The sequence below is a fragment of the Sturnus vulgaris genome, chromosome 6 (genome assembly GCF_052056855.1).
Source record: "Sturnus vulgaris isolate bStuVul1 chromosome 6, bStuVul1.hap1, whole genome shotgun sequence".
NCBI lineage: Eukaryota > Metazoa > Chordata > Aves > Passeriformes > Sturnidae > Sturnus > Sturnus vulgaris.
Genome location: NC_142248.1, coordinates 15,110,322 through 15,130,620, shown reverse-complemented (window position 1 = coordinate 15,130,620; position 20,299 = coordinate 15,110,322). Strand labels below are relative to the sequence as shown.

Here is a 20,299-nt window from a genome sequence, read left to right as displayed (position 1 = left end):
TACCACTCTGCAGTGGTTCAGGTTGGAGAGTTTGGGAACCTCTGAGCAGAGGCCAAAGTCTTATAATTATATTTTCTTCTTGGGCTAGTGTTGGTGTGATACTCCCATCTCTAAGTATGAAAATATCAGGGTTTGGAAGCACAAGGCAATGCATGCTGGAAAAAAATTGCTCTCTCTGAACAGTGTTATTTATCTACTTCCTTTGTCCAGTTCATTAATGTCTAAGTAGTGGTTGAAATAACAGAAAAGATAAGTCCAAGGTTTTTTTAAGGCCATGTTTCAACATAAATCTGTTTTCTTAACATATCCTCTTTCCTTCCTCTGAGACATTTACTATCTTTTTGTGTTTAGAGCAAGAAGAAGGAATGCAGCATAAGTTGACACTGCCCTTGAACTTCTTTGGAAAGCTGGCACTACTTCCTCCTGTTTGCTTCACTTGTTTTACCTCTCTATCTGCCTAATGCATCAGTTCACAGGAGGATCCCTTATAAAATGAAAACCTTTCCAGTGAGGCATTACCTTCCACCGTTCAAAAAGTCTTTGCTGTAAATTTGCTTCAGGTTTACTAACTACTTTGCACCAAAGTCATAAATTTTAGTAACTTCACAGAAGAGGCTTTGCCCTCTTCAGATAGGAGCTGACACAGTATGGTACAGTGTGCTTTTTCCTGTATGAGAAAATAAAATAAATTACAGTAACTAGCTTGTTCTGCCACAAACCTTACACATACAGCATTTCTGTTCACTTTGGGACAGGTTTTAGGCCTGAAAGAATGCAGAATTAGGAACTGCTGTGAAGTGATATCTCCACAGTGTAATAGCAGCAGGTTCCAGATATTTAACCATTTAAATGCCTGGCTCAGGATTGCAACAGCAAGATGTTACTCCTTCTGTTACCTAATAGCAGATACATGATTTGAGGGAATTGTAGGTGTGAATTTTGTGGCTGTTTTATGCCAACACTAGCTACTTCTGGAATGTCTGGGCCCTTTGTAGTGAGGGGGCACAAGCAGAGGTGCATGAATTGCTTCTTGGTGGTCTGGAATGGTGGCTCCCAGCTCTAAACAGGGGTACAGTTACATCAGCTGTGAGGCGGACACCGCCACACCTACCAAAACTCACATTTAGTGGTCTTACTTGCATTTTGTGATTCTTAACCCGTTTCTAACAAGGTAGGGAAAGAAGGACTGCGTTGATTGCAGCTTATTCCACATGAAAGGTTTGCAAAACTTTGAAGCTGCTTCAGTGTCTTATATTCTCCATTATCCTGTTTGTACAGTAATGGCATTTTACTTTTGTGGTGTTAGCACAAACCCAGAAATTTGTAGAACTTAATGAACTTAATTAAGTAACTTGCTTTGAGTCATTTTAAGGGAATGGAACACAGACCTCCCAGCACTCTGTTTTAACACTTGAGCATGTTCATTCCTTCAGCTGGAAAATTCAATCCAAAACACAGATGAATAAATTATTCTTGTTAGCACATCCACCTTCCCAGCAGAGATGGGCTAGACTAATTAGCAGAATAGCATTCCTAATACTGAAGGTTCCAGTTAGATGCTTCTCTGGTGAGTTATTCAGGTGGAAGTTTGCTGCTTATCAAGATATTTTAAGTACAAAAAAGCAGCCATCTTTGCTGGATGGTGCAACTGATGAGACTAGAACAGGTGCTCTGGAGAAGCAGGTGTGCAAGCCCCAGTGAGCTCCTGTGATGTGGGAAGTAATTCAGACAAGTACAGAGTCTAGACTCTTGTCAAAGTATTGGCTTGGAGCTGGTGCTTCACTCCTTCCTTTTGTAGATCTTAAACTTTTAAAGACCTAATCCAAATCCAGTTGATGTTAATTGAACCTTTTATTATTGAGGAAGGTTTGAGGCCTTCAGATGAATTCTGTAGTACACTGCAATCATTCCAGGCATTTCCCTCCTGCCTGCTGCTCTCTTCTAATGCAGTCTAATAGTGTCCTTCTCATTGCTTGCAACTACCAGCAGTAATATAAACAATGATTATCATTACATGCTAACACTTTTAGTCTTATTCTTTACTGAGTATTTTTCCAAAATAAAAGCTTTAGTGAATTAAGAAACTATGCTTTTGCTCTGAATAGTTAGAAGGGCAGGTGGGGGGCAAGTAACAAAGCCCACTTCCTTGCAAATGTGAAAGTAGTGAAGTGTTTTGAACCTGAATCTTCCAGAAGCTCTGCTGGGCTACAAGATGTCATCTCAGTACAGTTTTACTAGTAGTTATAGTTTAGATTTCAACATTAACTCTTGCATTACAGATCATTTTGACAGAAATGTAAGATAGAACAGACACTGGAATAAAGCTAATTTTCATTGACTTATTTCACAAGGATTTTACAACTGTCCTGGGGAAGCCATTTTGTTTGTTGCCTGATAGATAACAGGAAGTTACCTGACTTCAAAACTATGTCTCATTCACTCATGGCTTTTTAACAGTATGGACTGTCAACCTCAAACAGTTCAATTTTCAAATTGCATATGCTCATTTATACCCACATAACAACTAGGATTTTGTTTCTGAATTTCAGGGGTTAGTCTGTCTTGTTCTGTTCTTGAAGTGTCATTTGAAGTGCAAACAAGTCACCCATCAATTTGTTCACCTTACACAGAACTTGGGAGGAGTAAAGATGAAGGTCTGGGGCATCTACCCTCCTGTATATTTGTATATGTGCATGTGTGGGTCTCTGGTTTCAGTCTGAGCAAGCTTGTGTGCAATGGCAGTTAAGCAAGCTGCATCATGTGGCATTATTGGAAACACTTCTTTATTTTGTCATTGCTGATTCCAGCAAAGTCCATTTTCCTTCAAGGTTATATAAAGTTCAAATTATTTCAGAGACAGCAGAATGGTAATTACAGCTAAGGGACTCTCTTCTTTGCAAATCCTAGAAAAAGCGTGGATGTCTGATGGCATGAATCAGTATTCTGAATGTTAGGTCACAGTATTGTGGTCGCTCATTCTGCTCCTTTAGATTCCCTTTTTGTTAAGTCATTATACACTGTGACTCAGCTGGCCTGCTTCCCTCTCCTCTATGCCCAGAGAAAGCTGGTTTGCATGGGGATAGAGTAGCTAAAGAGGAATAGGCAAGTGTCCCACAGGTATGGTGCACCCCTAGATATTTAGAAAATATACTGGTCTCTCTGAGAAAGTAGGTAATACTTTGCAACATCTCCTTAATTCTTGGCACTTTTTATTGATATCAGAGGGTGAGATGGAGAACACACTTCAGTTGTATAAATAAATCAGAAAGGAAGGAAAGTAATACAGCAATGCCATCTCTTAAGTGCTGTTTGTAATTACCTAGCCTAGATAATAATCTGAGATGACTGACAAAGTTTCAATGCTGAACCCTTTTCTGTTCCACAGTCCTGATGCAGTTTCTCATATTTATCTTCAGGATCTTCTGTGAGTGGGAAGAGGGATTCTGGTTGTGTGACAGCAGCCCTTGGCAACACGTGGAGTCACAGCATCAACACCAGGCTCATACTACAATACCATGACTCGCCAACAAGACAGGTGAGAACTTAACAGCAAAGAGAATTTAAATAAAGCTACACCAGCAGTGTTTGTTCAGATGGGCTGTGTTCTTCAGCCTCTCTGTTTATACTACATGTGTTGAGAACTTGACACTCAAGAGCCCAATTGCTTGTTTGGGGGATGGAGGGGGGGTGGGATCAGTCAGTGTCCTTTGTTTTTAAGGGATGACCACACTCCAGTGCCTCCATGTGTTAGGATGGGCCTTTCTGGGTCACAGTTGGTACAGACGTGCACGTTTCTTGAGCCTTTAGTGCATTCTACATTGTGGAGATGAAAGGTAATCCTTGAAATGCTTTCCTGCACAGGAATTTTAGGACAGGAATAGAAACCTAGTCTCTTCACTGCCATGATTGTTTTGGTGTCATATTGTCCACTCTTTGTGCCCGATTTCAGCTGTGACTGTTAGGACAGGGAGCACTCTGTTTCCTGTGACTGCTGTTTGTGAGTAGAAGCTTGCTGCCTGCAACAGCAAGGTTAATGTTGAGCAGTAAGTATGGTTCCAATTTCCCAGAAGTCTACCTGCAAGTAGGAGAATAGTTACACTTTTCACTGAGATACTTTATGCTTTTAAGTGGAATACAGTAGCATCTTTTACTGCAATCTTCACCTCTTAATTCAAAAAACTGTGGAAAACTAGGAGACAAGACATTTGGGGTATGAGGGAATTACTCTTTTTTTTTGTTTTTAGAAACATCATAATGCATGATTTCATCTGTCCCTTGGGATATCTGTGGTTATAATCTCTTTTGGCTTTGTCTTTTCTGTTTTTGCATTGATGTAACTCTTTCCAAAGGCTGTGACCCTTAGTCTTAATGTTATTGATTTTCTGCCAGTTAAAGTAGAGAGCTGTCAGAAAAATTGCTACGTGATATTTTTACCATCTTACTCCTATACCATTACTACCCATGCGTGTTCAAATTGGTGCTCCTCAATTTACTGTCACAACACAAAGTTTCTCGCTTTTAGATTGCAGGCTTTAGAGCCAGAAGAGAGGAAGCCATCCAGTTTTATTAGAAAATTATTTATTAGAAATAAAATTATAATGATTGCACTCCTGTTTCTTCAAGTAGTGGGCACAAAGCTGCAGTAGTCCTCTGGACTTTGAGGTAAAAGGTCAAGTGTGTCAAATGCAGGTAGAAAAGGCATCTTCTGTAGTCACTTCTAAAGGCTTTGCATAGAAATATACTTTAACTGCTGTTGGTCTTGGAAATTTTGTTATGTACTGCTTCTTATTCTGGTCTGTAATGGGTTCTCCTTTTTTACAAATATACTAAGTTCTGAAAAATACAAAGCTGTTCATAAAGTTCCTGGATCACTTCAGAGTTACATGAGAGGTGGAGTTGGCAGAGGGTAAAGGGCAGAAACTGGGCTCTGTGCTACTTCATGATGCACAAAGTCAGCTAAAACAGATTAAGAACATTCCTCTGGTAGTGGAAAAACGGAGACAGCTTTTCTAAAGAACATTCAGATATTACATATAGTTTTTCCTGATTTTGTTTGAGAAGGAATAGATGGAAAATGTATGAAAAGTTATGTTCAAGCCTTTGAAATTTCAGTCTACTTAGTAGAGTTTTCCTCTCTTCCTGACTGGATTTATCAGGTGCACCACCTTGCTTACAAGTGAATTTATGTGTTCATTCTGTTTTAATTAAGCAAAGGAACTAAAGCTACAGTGAAGAAAAACAACATTAAAGTAAATGTTAGTATATATTATTAAAACCAGAGTAATTTGAAACAGAAGTATAATATAAATAGTGATGAGCCTGTGATGTCCATGACTGAAGTGGGATGTCCATGATGTTCCTGTAGGTATTTTCCTGTTGCTGATATCTGTGTCCTTTTTTCAGATAAGTTCTCATTTCTTAAACCCATAGAAATCTTTCAGCTAGACATGCAGTTTCCAGTTAGAGGAAGGCTTCTAGAGTTACCCTCCCTGTCACAGCACTGTATTGATCAAATTACTATCATTTTACACAAATGATCCTTTATAATTGCTTTATACCCACTTTCAGAAATGAACTGTGAATAAAGGTGCCTCAGTTCTTGGGATGCCATTTCAGTCATCATAAAGTGGCTCTGCCAGGAGGTATTAGATATCAGTGCTTTGAAAGCCAGCACTTTTTAAGGAAGCTTAACATGAAGATTCAAAAATTACCAAGTCAGTAATCACATTTACAAATTCCTATACTGTATTTAAAAAAAAAAAAACAACAAAATCAACCAAAAAAACCCAACCAACCAACCAAAAAAGCCAAACAAAAAAAAAACCCAAACAAACAAAAAGCAAAAAAAGGGCTTTGGTTTTTGTTTTTTTGTTTCCTCCAGGACAGAAGCAACACCACTGAGGGGAGGGCCAAAAAAACACCAAAAACCAACAACAAAAAACCCCAAAAACCTGTGATTATCTGTAGTCTTGGTTTCAAAGTGAAATTATGCCCCAGGAAATTACTGAAAGCACACAGTTGGTCCAGAGATTTGGGTGAAAAGTAGTTTCAAAACCAAGTTTTTCCTGCTTTTTCACGTTTATAACCTTGCAGAATCAATACTGTATTACGAATAAACTGTGTTTCCATAAAATCATAGACACTTCATATGGCTGGTGATTGCCCATCTCTAATTTGTCACAGTCTCTCTGCAGAGCCTCCCTGCCTTTGAGGGAGTCAACTGGGAGTCCTCCCAATTTAGTGCCATTGGCAAAACTTACTCAGTATCCATTCGAATCCTGTGTCCCAGTCATTAATGAGGATGTTGAAGAGCTCAGGGCCAAGGGTGGAGCCCTGCAGAACCCCACTAGTGACAGGTCCCCACTCTGATGTTACTCCATTCACTACAACTCTGTGTGCCTGACCTGTGAGCCAGTTGCTCACCCAGCACATGATGTGTTTATCCATCTGTCACCTGGACAATTTGTCCAAAATGATACTGAAAGCTTTGCAGAAGTCCAAGAAGATCACATCTGCAGGCTTTCCTAGGTCTTTTAGGTGGTTAACCTAGGGTTACCCTGTTGTAGAGGGAAATCAGGTTCAACAAACAGGACTTTCCCCTTAAGGAGCCACGCTGGCTGTGATCAATGACTGTATTGTCTTCCAGGTATTTTTTAATACTTCCCAGAATAATCTTTTCTCTGATTTTACCAGACACTGAATAGAGACTGATAGGCCTGTAGTTTCTGAGGTCCTCCTTGGCCTTCTTGAAAATCAGGATAATGTTTTCCAGCTTCCTGTCAGGTGGGACCTCTCAGGATTCCCAAGACTGCTGAAAATCATTGAGAGGCATTGTGGTGACATCAGCTAGCTCCTCAGGTAAGTCCCATCAGGCCCCATAGGTCTGTAGGGATCCAGCTGAAGCAGCAGATTCAAGCAAGACAATTTCAGGATCAGCTGGGAATTGATCATTCTGGCAGTCATAGTCTTCTAGCTCAGGGCTAGGGGCCCCCATGGGCAATCATCCATGTTGAAGACAGAGGCAAAGAATGCATTGAAACACCTCTGCCTTGTCCATGTCCCTGTTTGTGAGGCTGGCAATCCTCACCCTGTAATGGGATGATGTTATTTCTACTCTGCATTTTGCCATTAATATATTTGAAAAAAACTCTTTTTATTGTCCCCCACAGTTCTGGCTTGCTTAATCTCCAATTGAGCTATGACCACACAAATTTTCCCCCTGCCATGGCCAACAGCATTTCTGTGTTATTCCCATGCACTCGACCTTGCTTTCACCAGACATACGCCTCCCTTTTCCTTCCACAGTGGATACATTTTGTTTTTTCAAAAGGTAGAATTCAGTTTTTAGTCAGTCACTTGTTCTCCAGAACATTCTGCCTCTGGATCTGCTTTCTTTCCCTGGGGAAGCTGGAGTGGTGGTGACAGTCTGAAAGACCCATCAAGAGAAAAAGCACCCTTGAGAAGCACTGGGCCAAGGGTAGTATCCTTCAAAATACGGAGTGATAGTGTGATTGTTCAGGAAGATTCAAGCAAGCAGTTTTCCAGAGCTATGGTATCTCCTGGACAGCCCACTGGGCTGCTAAGATGCTTGTTCTTAGTCATGCAGTATTTGTTTCTGGGAAAACTCACTGACATAGTTCCTATTCTGAAACCTTGGGGAATGCCAGGGCAGCAGATGGCAGAGCAAGTACATAACAAACCTTAGGAAACTGAATGTAAAATTCCTACACAGTTGGGATTTTTTATTTATTAAATAAAAAAACTATTTTGTTTGTCCAGTAGATATTTTCCAGCCAACTATCCCTTTTTCCACCCCACCCTTCCTATGTCTGGTGAACATTAATAAGACAGCAGCCAGTTCAGCAAAGTAATGAAATTTCTGGGATGTTATGCCTGCCTGAAAATCAGTTAGGTTTGCTTTATTGCTAGGATAGGAGCAGCTTTCTGAACAAACAGATGAACTTTGCTCTTTTGCTTCCTTCTAGAAGCCAGGGCTCTGGTTTTTGTTTCCTCCAGGACAGAAGCAACACCACTGAGGGGAGGGCCAAAAGAGATTTCCAGTCTGCATTTTAATTCATTATGTCACCAAAACCCACAAGCATGGACAGCAGCAGGAGTCTTTTAGCTCCTGAGGTGGGACTGAGCTGTACAGTTTCAACATCAGCACAGTGGCATGAGAACATGGGAAAAGTTAATTGTTTCACACAAATACCTTCATTAAGGGAATTATCTTTATTCTCCCTTAGCACTCTTATAAGTAGTTAACCATGGTTAACTATTATTTTCCTGAAATGCATACATAAATATGCAGTCTCTTTGAGTTTGGGCCAAATCAGTGAGGCTGCACTAGAAACTATCAGACTCCTCAGTTACCCCTATGTTTATAATTATCCTTCTTTCCTGAACCGGAGTCAGCAGGCTTTAAGGTTACTGTTTTTTATGTGTTCTCAGCTGTCTTTGGTAGGGTTAAATACACTGCCATGCTATATTTAATGTTCTGTTCTTGTCCATTGGAGGCAGGGTGCTGGATTAAATGAGACATTGCCCAGATCTGCTATGGCAACTTCTGTGGGCCTGGTTTATTTTATAATTTTCAAGGGATTTGTGGGACTTGTAGTATTGTGTTAATCTCTCTAACATGTTTTAAAATTCTCAGAGGAAAAATGCATGTAGAAGTGTTATTTTATAACAAGTCAGTGTTTTCCCGTGGTATTTTCAAGAAAGACCATTTAGAATCACAGAATCATACAGGTTGGAACCTTTAAGATCATCAAGTGCAACTGTTAACCCAGCACTGCCAAGTCCGCCACTAAACCATGTCCCCAAGGGCTGCATCTACATGTCTTTTAAATACCTCCAGGGATGGACTCTCCATCACTTCCCTGAGCAGCCTGTCCCAATGCTTGACAACCCTTTCAGTGAAGACATTTTTCCTAATATCCAATCTAAACCTCCCTTGGCACAACTTGAGGCCATTTCCTCTTGCTCTGTCACGTTACCTGGGAGAAGAGGCCAACCTTTACCCACCTATAACCTTCTTTCAGGGAGTTCAAGAGAGCAATGAGGTCTGCTCTGAATCTGCTTTTCTCCAGGCTGAACAAGTGCAGCTCCCTCAGACACTCTTCATCAGACGTGTGCTCCAGACCCTTCACAGCCTTGTTGCCCTTCTCTGGACACGTGTCAGCACCTCAATGTCCTTCTTGTATGGAGGAGCCCAGAAGTGGACACAGGATTTGAGGTGTAACCTCACTAGTGCTGAGTACAGGGAGACAGTCACTTCCCTGGTCCTGCTGGCCATGCTGTTCCTGATAGAGGCCAGGATGTCACTAGCCTTCTTGGCCACCTGGACTGCTGGATCATATTCAGCTAGTTGTCAACCAGCATGCTCAGCCACTCTTCCCCCAGCCTGTAACATTGCCTGGTGTTGTTGTGATGCAAGTGCAGAACCCAGCACTTCACCTTATTGAATGCCATTTAAGTGGCCCATTGATCCAGCTTCCAGGTCCCTATGCAGAGCATTCCTGCCTTCCAGCAGATCAACACTCCTGCCCAACTTGCTGTCCCCTGCAAATTGACTGGTGGTGCACTTGATCCTCTTGTCCAGACAATTGATGAAGACATTGAGTAGGTCTGGCCCTAATACTGAGCCCTGGGGAGCACCACTGGTGGCTGGTCACCAACTGGACACAGCGCCATTCACCACCACTGGCCTTCCAGACAGTGTTTCACCTAGCAACCAGTACACCCATCTGCACCATGGGAAGCCAATTTCTCCATCAGAATGCTGTGGGAAACAGTGTCAAAAGCTCACTAAAGTCTGGGTAGATGACATCCACAGGCCTTCCTTCATGCACAAAGTGGGTCACTTTGTCATAGAAGGAAATGAGGCTGGTCAAGCAGGACCTGCCTTTCACAAACCCGTGGGGCCTGGTCCCCTGGTTGTGCTGCATGTGTTGTGTGATGGCATCAGCATGGTCTGCTCCATGAGCTTCCCCAGCACCAAGGTCAGGGTGACAGGCCTGTAGCTCCCAGATCCCCCTCTGGCCCTTGCAGGTGGTGCCACGTTTGCCAATTCCTGTCACCTGGGACCTCCCTGGGCTGCAGGTCGCTGATGGGCAGTGGCTCAGGGAGCTTTTCTGATGGCTCCCTCAGTACCCTCGGGTGGATCCCACCTGGTTCTGCAGACCTGTGTGTGTCTAAGTGTGGCAAAGCAGATCACTGGGCATTTCCCCTTGGGTTATGGGGGCTTCATTCTGCTCCTCACCCATGTCTTCCAGATCAAAGGGCTGGCTGCTTGGAGAAAAACTGGTTTTAGGATAGCAATATGGGCTGAAGCTTTCAAGCTGTGCTAAGTGAGCTGTTGGGCAGGAATTTTCCTGGTAAAATGGTAAAGTGTGCAGGTAAAATGTTTCAAGTGCATAAGTACGTGGTGACTCATTCTCAATAAAACAAAGCAGAACAAAACACCCTTATCTTGTTCAGACTAATGCCAGACATAACTTTTGTTGTGTCCTTGGTTACAGACCAGCTGTTTCATCTTGCTCTGCTTACTATCATATGAATAAGCCCTGAATAAGCATTCCAAAATTATGATGGTGAAGTAACCCTGGTACTTGCTGGATGGGGGAAGGGCTGGAAGAGAGCCAAGGGAAGTGAGGACAATGTTTTACATTTATGAGATTTGCAATTATTTATCTTACATTTTTTATCATATTAGTAAAGCAGCTCTTTCACAATGTACAGATATTTGGCTGTAACTTCACCTGGAGATGGCTATTGGAAGTGTTGTAAAGTGTGTATCTGTTCTGAGTCATCTTCTTATATAATATGCTTATCATATGGATAGTCAATTCTGTAAAAACACAAAGAGATATTTTTATAATTTTTTTTTATAAAAGTGATAGTGTGGAGTCATGCAAGGAAGAAAAATAATAGGAAATTTTACAGGAAAGTAGATTTTTTTCAGGTCAGATTCATTTTTTATGGTTCTCCATTATGTTTCTTTTGAAAAAAAATAGCCATGGAAAGACTGCAGAAGCACATATTCAAATTCTGCAATCCCTTCCATTTAAAGAAATGGTTTTTTCCCTAGGATGCATAGCAGAGACTTTTGCCTCACCTCAACTATTGTTTGAGTATTTTGAATCAGGACGTAATGTTGTTATGGCTTGACATTTCCATGCATGTTTACAAACCACATCCTTAAAAATAAACAAATAAGTTTATGGGGTTTTTTTCTGATTAAAATGCTGTCGACTGATAACCCTTATGACAGAAGTATTTTGCTTATCCACAGATCATATACAAGCATAAGCAGAAATATAATCCTGAAGAGAATGAGAACAGTATGAAATTGGACACAAGGCACAACAGTAGCATAAACTGGTAGTTATCAACATAGTATGATACTGACTTAATCCAGCAAAGTGCCAAATGAAAAGATGCCAGAAAAATAGTGATGGTTCATTAACAAGTGTTTGGAGCTCAGCCATCACCAGGTGACTTATTTGCCTGACTTGAGTGTTTGTTCATGTCTCTCTTTGCAGCAAGCCTCCCTCTTAATGAACTTTTGGGGGGTGGTCATACAATCTAGCCATCCCTGGAGCCCTGTCTACATTAAATGGGTCTGGATTTATGGCCCTCTCCTCTTAACAGGACATTTTTGGAGAGAAATCTTTCCATCGTTCTTGAACAAGAATTCATTTACTCAGGTGCTTATAAAGCACTAATCAATTTGTTATCTAGGAATCTAAATAGAAATGAAAAGGCTCTAGGTCAAATGAAAAGACCAGAAGAAACCTTGAAATAGTTCATCTTGTTCTCTTCTCTGCCATTTCTTTGATAACTAATGCAAGTTTTCCTAATGAGGATTATTCTAATGTCAGACAAAATGTAGGAGCAGCTGTATAAGCTTCAAACTCATTTACCTATAGTTCAAAGCATCCTAAACAGAGAAGCAGAGACATCTCTGAGGCAAAGAGGCAAATTCAGTCATTAGGTTACACTGAGCCTTCACTCACTACACCAGCTGAGGCTGGTGGCACAGGTAGGTTCTTTCTGGTAGCTATCTTTGCCTGACAGACAAGCCCACTCTCAGAAGAGGCTGCTCCTTGGTTGCTGCTAACCTACACCAGTTACAAGTTACCCATCTCCTATTATGTTATATTTTCAAATTACTGTGCAAAAGCGTTTGCAGACTGGTCTCTGCAGTGCCCTTGCCAGGTGCTCATAACCAAGGAAACTGAATCATAACTGAGCTGGAACCTCTTCACTGCCATTGAGTGCCAATAAGTTTGATCTTGCTCAACATTTATTGCCTTTGTTTCAGGCACTTACGAGTCTTTGCATCTCCTGGTGCTATGTAGTGAAGGTACTCCTGCTTCCTGCTCCAGCTTGCTCAGTAGATTAACTCACCTGCTGAACTGATGTTCAGTAGGGTCACTGAGTTCAGTCTTGAACCTCTCTCCTCAGCATGCCATAAAGTTTAGTTCATAAGTAAAGGTTAATGAAACTGTGACTGTGACTGGAGCTTTATGGTGGAACTTTTTCTCTAATTCCTTGTTTCCAGTTTCTATTGATACCAGAGGTGATTTTTCTAAGCCTCAGCTCTAGAAGTCACCTTGCATTCCTCTGTTTCTCCTCTTTGCAGACATTAAAACTATTCTAAACTGCAAGTATACAGCAAAGATGGTAGCTAGCACATAAATTTTTAAATTATTAAAATTCTTGTCTGGCCTCTTATCTCCAATAGTGGTTAATGCAACATTTCTAGTATTATCAATACTTTTTTTTCCCCTCTTTCAAACACATCACAGAAGATAGAATCGTTACCTTGATGAGACCTATTTAGTCACAGAGGTGCTCTTGTTTTAATTTTTACATATTTTCTCAGTTCTGTAACTGAGGAAATGGCCTTTTGCCTTGGTCTCATTGCTAACTGTGCACCTTCATGTTAATCAGAAATTTTCAGAAATTTGGGCTATACCTCCTGTTCTTAAAGGTCAGGATGGGAGGGATAAGATTACTGTAACAAAATCTATTCTGAATACCAAAGAGAACTTCTGTCTGTGATACTATTAATCCAACACCCTTTACAAACATTGTACTTACAGTTAAGTAAAACGGCATAAAAACAGGAAAGAGAAAGAACAAGATCAGGCTTTTAGGCTCTGTTCTGAATTGTCTGAAGAATGTTCTGTTTGAAAGCTTAAGTCCCTTTGCACAGAGGGAATTAATGCAAACTCCCATCCTGTTTATACAGAATCACTTTTCTGATTTTGATTTGACTTCTGTGTGAGTTTTCCCCTCAAAACAGAGAGGAGTTAACCTTGGGCAGATTCTCTCATCAATAACTGAAATGTCATCACTCCTAAAGAGTGGCAATGACCAAAGTTGTTTATTCTTGGAATGACGTGGCAAATCCCTTTGCCTCCTGTCTTCTGCCAGATTCTCCTTTTTTCTTTTCTGTTTTAATTTATTTTTTTTTTCGTTTTAAATTTGAAAACAGAGGGAAGCAATGCCTAGCTCAACTTTAAGTGTTAATTATTGAGAAAAGTTCTGCTGAGTCTATCTTGGAATAAAGTATACTTAAAGACATTCTTAATAGTGAAAAATATCAGAAAATCATTGTGAGTGAACTGGACAACCTCAGGTAATGGAAATATAGTGGAATATAAGATTGCTAATATAAATAATTTGCAAAATAATATTGGGATTACAAATGAGTTTCTGTTTTACTTAAGGAGCAGACAAGTTCAAAGTGAAGCTAATACTAGAGTGGTTTCGTTTATCACAGACTAATTCAACACTGTAATGTAACCATGAAAAGGGTGTGGGCTATCTAGAAAAGATCAGGCAAGGTGTTTTCAAATGAAAAGTATTTGTACTCTTGTGGAAAGGCATCAGTTGCATCTCTGGAATACTGTATATGGTCTGGAAATGTTTGTTCAAGCTTCTTTCTGTTTTCTTCTCTATCTAATTTCTTCCCAGCCAAGGTCTGTGCTAGATAGAATATCTACTCTGGGTAGGATCAATTAATCTAGAGGAGTTTGCTCTACTAGACTTTTTAATCTTTGATCTCTCTAATTCCTGTGCCTTTAGCTGTGATGTAAAAACAGGCTGAAAAAGAACAAAACCTTTTTTAACTGCTTAGGAACTGAATGCAGACTACTGACCCACTTTAAGGGATAAAACCCATTTTGACACACTGCTGCCTGAGATGGACTGCACTTTAAAACACAGGGGGTTTTGGTTATCTCCAATGTTGCAGACTTAATGGGAGCTGCCTGGCCAACTCTATCATATCTACCCATCATAATGCATCAAGAAGGTAATAAAATATATAATTTTCACAATATTGCCTTCCCTTGGACTGATTGTTGTAACTGTTGGAAAAATACCATGGATTTTAGGATATCTGCTCAATCAGGAATGAAAGGGATGTATGCAGAAGGTGGTAGTGTATTCTACCCATGTGGTAGAAGCACTGGAAGATACTTGAAACTAAAAGGTGAAAGACATTACAAATAGCTACCTGAGCCATCCTGCTTCCACCTCTCACAGGTACTTTGATTAGGGAGATATGTCCTTTGGCTGCATGTTAACAGAAAGCCATAAATTCCTCAATCCATGTTGAAGTTCAGTGTTTCTGACAGACTTGTCATTGATGAGTGGCTTCAACTTTTAGAATACTGGTAAGAAGTACTGTAAAGTACAGCTGAGTTAATGAATTATTTCTTCATTAAGTATTCATATTGGAGCAACACCAACTTGGAAATGACTAATGAGGCCTCTTGTCAATAAATCCCCATCTCATCAAAGAAAGTGATAAACTTATGTTGCAGAGTGGTGTGTGAGTCACTGCTGAAGGTCTCCACTGGAAAGAGCTCATTAGGCTTATCTTGGGTTTGCAAGGCCCTTTCACATTTGCGTAACAGGGATGGTTCATGGTCTCTCTTATCAGTCATTTCCTACAAGCCAGTCCAGAATCTCTGGCAGAAGTTCTTGCACTAGTCCTGAGTGAACAACCGGTCTAATTTTTTTCTGCCATTGGGTTTAATTTATCTGTGCAGATATCTTCTGCAGTTCAGGGTGTTTACATGCTGCATGGCATTGAAGTGGAAGTTATGGACTTCAGGACACTTGGGCTGGCCTTGTGCAGAGCTGACAGTGGTCAATGAGGTTTGGTTTGGAGTCTGAGCCAGTGAAACCTTATGTCTGAGCCAGCACTGACTTTTTTTTTCAGCACATTGATGCTTCTAGTCCAAGTGATATGTTTGTTTTTCACTGTACGTCACTGAACTTGTTTTTTTAGCATCAGTCTTTATTTATCTATCTAATAGTAATATAAAACTCTGTACCCACAGTCATCTCAAGCTGCAGATAAAAAAATCACCTAATCTTCTCTTGTGTTGATATTTACAGCTGGATGTGGTACATTTCATATCAAAAACAAGAGGAAACTACTTTTTTCTCCTTTTTTCATACGTTTTTGTCTTGCTTCCTGCTTGTGATCTTATAATGGCCATCTTATTTGAAATAACTGAGCAAGAGGAAAAGAGAAAAGTGTAAATAAGCACAAAAAATCAAAGAGTTTCTTACTAATCTTACTAAGATAATACCAGATATACTTAATTGGTATTAAATATAAAAAAGAAAGGTAAAAACTTACTGTAAGGCATGTACTAAAAGTTGCCATTTGGGTGCCACTGCAGGAAAGAGTAGGTTGAGATTTTTTCCCTACAGTTTTGCATTTTCTTTGTAACAGCTACGTTTTTGTCCTTTGTACATGACTAAACTTACTAAAGTTCACATGTAGTTAGGATCCCTGAAGTCTGAATTTCTTAAGCATAATCCCCATGCAAGAGAATATCTAAGAGCTATAAATGCTGCTCCCAGCAATTTGGTGAAAACAATGATCATTACACATGATCTTTGCTTCTGTTTCTTCTCCAAACATGAAAAGATTTCTTAACCTACTGATCATTGTTTGTGGCATGTTGTCATCAAAAATTTCAGACCTGATAGGTTATAAAGCAATATTTCAGGTCTTAAAGGGCTGACCAGTCTTTAGTGTGTCTGTGCCATGCACTGGAACAAGAATGTTTGCCTTTTCCTGCTGGGCCTTCTTGGGTACCCACTGCCCTGTAGATATGTAAATGAAGCCTTCTAGAACAGTTCATGTTTGTTAGAGAAAAGTTTTTCTAGAATTTTGTTATTCAGTTGTTGTATATTCAGCAATACAGATGATGTTTACAAGGCCAATGGTTTCCCATTCATTAGTAAATTCTCTCCCAATAATGTTTTTGCTAGAGAAAGTCTGACTCTTGTAGAAAGATTGAAATTAAATTTTAAATTAGCACTAGCACCTTTTTTTTAACATTAATAGAGCGTGACAGTACTACAAAAGCACACATATTGCATCTGTATATATTAGCTCACAGGTCTGTTAGCATAACTTTTTTTCTTGTCCTTGTTGTGTGATGCCCAGTGGACTCTAAAATACACTCTGCTGAGCCTTTGCATTAGATAATATTGCTGCCTCTTACGTGTGAAATCAGCAGTGTTATGTTAGCTTGTCTCCAGGGACTTTGCTTTTAGGAATGGAACAAAGTGAACACACAAAAAGAGTTGGAAAGGGGTTTTGTTTGTTTCATGTCAAAGGCATTTTGCAGTCACTAGTGAGAGTAAAAAATATTTATGCTATGATCTAGGACTTTAACTTGGTTGAATCCCAAGCTTTTTGGCCCAGGTCTGGGATTTTAGGATTATGCCTTTACCTCAAGGAAGGACACTTGTTTTTACTGATGTTCAGAACCTATGAGTGGAGAACAGGAAGAGCCAACTTCTGATGTTATTTTATAATGGATTCATTTTCTTTCAATTTATATATAATAATGGTGTTTTTCATCAATTAGAAAACCAAAAGAAATTTAAAGAAGGAATGAGTATTGTTTTGATAAAGATATGAGACACAGTAGAAACAGGTATTGAAGTTGAATTTACCGTGGATACTTTTTATCTGTAGAAGATAAGTGTGTTGCTAAAATTATTATAGATATTAGAAGAATAATAGAAGTTATAAATCATGATGGCAATGCACATGCTAATTACATACTTTAAAATGCACATTGTTCACGTTGTGCTGGTGAATTACACCAAGCTGATTTACTCCATGCAGTGATATGGGCAGAGGAGCCAGGGGCATCTCTGTCTGAACATGTGGCTCTCTGGAGAAGAAAGTAAGCAGCTCCTGGGCTTCTGAGCTGTGCTCCCTGCTGGTCCCATCTCATCCAGTCATGTCTGGCAGGCTGGGTGGAAGCAGCCATGTATTCTGAGAAGAGCTGCTCTGGTGCTATTGTACTGGTACTCCCTTAGGGGTCCTTCACAATTTGGGACACAAGATCTCTGGGATAAAGCAGTGCTCCAGTATGTGTCATAAGTAAGTGTTGTGTCCTTCAGCTTTTTTTCTTATTGGCAGAACTAGAGTGAAATGGGACAGTATGCAAGGCTCTGAAAAGCTACACAAAGTATTTTCTGTTCTTCTCACCACTGGTATATTGTAAATCTCATGAGTGACCACAAATTGCCACATAAGAGAATTCCCAAAGGAGTCTGTGTTTATGTTGCCCAGCTACTTTATCCAGTCACAGCACCATTCTCGGACCCCTTTTCTTGGCACTGTTTTATTGTGGTAAGCAGGACACTCTTGCTGGCTGGCTGTTTTCCTGCCTAATGAAAGCAACAAGCATTTTCTCCTGAATTACCCCTCATATTGGACGACTATCAGGGCTTTGAGCCTCAAAAGTATTATAGCATGGGATATCATCAAGGCCAAGTTCTTGTGAAGTTTCCTGGCCTATAGAGGACTCTCCACTGGGAAAATTAGGAGACACTCGGAAACAGAAAAGGTGACAAAGTCCATTTTACAAAATAGGGAATAAGGCATGTGGCAGGGAGACAGAAAATGCTTCTGGGGAAAGGAATTTCATAGGATTTCATGAGCTGAAGGGAGCTGACTACCCTGCATACCCTCCCTGTATTTCACTCTGGGGAACTTTCACCAGAAGTCTGACTTCAGCAAAGTGAACTGGAGGCAGCCTGTTTTTGTGCAGTTCCCTGGCCATGCTGCTGCAGTTCAGACACCATCTGAATACACATGTGAGATTTCATTTTCTTTTCCAATTAAAACTTGCTGTTTGCCTGGGTAGTGCAGTTCCCTGCCACTGAAGTTATTGTTAAGTACATCAGGCAAGAAAAGGCTCTCTGGATATAAGGCTCAGGAATGTGCTGGCAGTCTGGGAAAGGACAGCTAAGTAAAAGCAGCATTTTGTTAGCTTTGGCCTATTACATTCATGACAGTTGTTGCTCTGGAGCACATCGGGACAGCTCACCTTGGCAAGTTTTGGTTTTGTTGTCTCTGTTTGTCTTTGATACTCATTTGAGGTTTTGATTACTTTCTTCCATTGGAGCTACGTTTACTCAGTCCAAGGATACTCACAGCTCCTCATTATAGTGCCTGATGCTAAAACCATGCCTAAATGGCACTACATATTTCATGCTGACCTCTCTCACTTGCAGTCCAATGTTTGGCACACCACAAAAACTGAAACAATTTGCAGACTGGTCATCTGTTGCTAGCAACTGCCTGGATAGGCTCAGCCAAAACACATACTTTTGTTCTGGTTTTATGAGACGGGGAGGAATTGACCCCACTGAAAAGAGATTGCAGAGCTGTTGCTTATTGATCCTTCTGGATTGTAACCTCTGGTTACAGGAAAGTAGGGTACCTCTGGAGCTGTGCATACCTGGCAGAAAATTAATACAGTAAAGTTGCTACAGATGTCTTATGTCCATATACGATTTTCCATAGTTGCTCAAAAAGCAGTGGCAAAGTTAGGAAGAATATTCCTGAATCCTGATTCCCAGTTCCTGACATTGTGCACTGTGAGTAAGTGCTCTATACATATATTTTTATAAGGAACACCTGAATCCAGGCAGGTATAACAGGTTTGAGATTTGCAGTGTCCTATTTCCTGGACTTGTCCTCTCTGTTTCCCCTCTATTCTTAAAAGATTCTTGGTTTTCATTTCTCTCTCCTCCTTTTGTTTGTTTTCCTTTCATTTCTTTCCTTTGCAAGTATTGAATGTCTCCTGTGGGAGTAAGCTCAGCCACATGTGCATGCAATGATGGTTTATTTTTATTGGAGTCATTGCCTGTGACTGTTATTCATTACTATAGGAAGAACTGCACTAACAAACTGCTCTGAGAGCTTTTTTTTCTTTTGTAAAAGGTCGTGTCTTGTCCACAGCTATTGAGAGTATCTACTGCCATCATTAAGACATTGAGAGTTGAGAGCTCAGACAGTAGTACTGCCTCCTGAATGTCCTGTTGTGTCTGGTGTTGCAAAGCAGAATCTCAGCACCTCAGCTTCTTTGCATAGTGTCTCCTCAGGTCAGCTTTTCAACCATCTGTCCACCTCTGTGCCACCTAAGCAACCCAATTGACCTCTGCTTGGGGACGAATTTGTGGTTGCACAAAGTGCAAGCACAGTCACTGGCTAGTATTATGTACTCATAGGATAATAGAATGTACAGCAAGAACATCACCAATCTAGATCTGCCTGAGGTGAAATGCTGATTCAGAAAAGGCAAATAAAAAGTGCTATAAAATGCTTCTCTCTCACTTGCACTTCTAGCCTTCACACTGGATAAGTAATCCTCACTTTTTTTTCATTATCACATATTTGTGTTACAATGGGCAGGACTATGATGTCCCGGAATTCCTGGTACTTCTTTAAGATGAACATCTAGCATAAATAATAAAACTATTGGGAATTGAATTAGGAACATATGCTTAACATAAATGTAAGCTGGGACTCGGGTATATAAGCAGCCTAAATAATTTCACATAGGAAATAAAGAGGAGTAGAATTAATTTTTATTAATTAACCACTTCTGAGAGTGGAGCACAGAGAGGAAAGTGAAGTGGTCTGCCTAGACTTACACAAAAGAATATATGATCATGTCCTAGAAGTTATTGCCAGGATGAAACAAAAAGACAAGAAGTGATTTATCTGTTCTTACATAGCTTCATAATTTCTAGAGATTTGTTTTAAATATTTCAAAAGCTCTGCTTCACACTAGCACTACCAATGACTCTTATAATAAAATGTAATCTGTTGGAATTTGGCTGAGAAAGTTTGATCTCTTTGATATTAATTTACATTTGTTAATGTGTTATGCTGAAATTTCAGGATAAAGATTTCTTTGAATTCTTTCTTCCATGCTGAATCCATTTC

General features: G+C 40.2%; 1 protein-coding gene across 2 annotated transcripts in view; it reads left to right on the top strand.

Annotated features, from left to right (window-relative positions):
- The window catches only part of RAD51B (RAD51 paralog B), a 391,466-nt gene that overhangs the window by 237,173 nt on the left and 133,994 nt on the right, over window positions 1-20,299 (top strand). For both annotated transcript variants that reach the window (XM_088167114.1, XM_088167115.1), the window contains exon 9: window positions 3,417-3,535. In XM_088167114.1, the coding sequence (XP_088023240.1) occupies window positions 3,417-3,535 (119 nt within the window). The remainder of the gene's footprint in view (window positions 1-3,416; window positions 3,536-20,299) is intronic.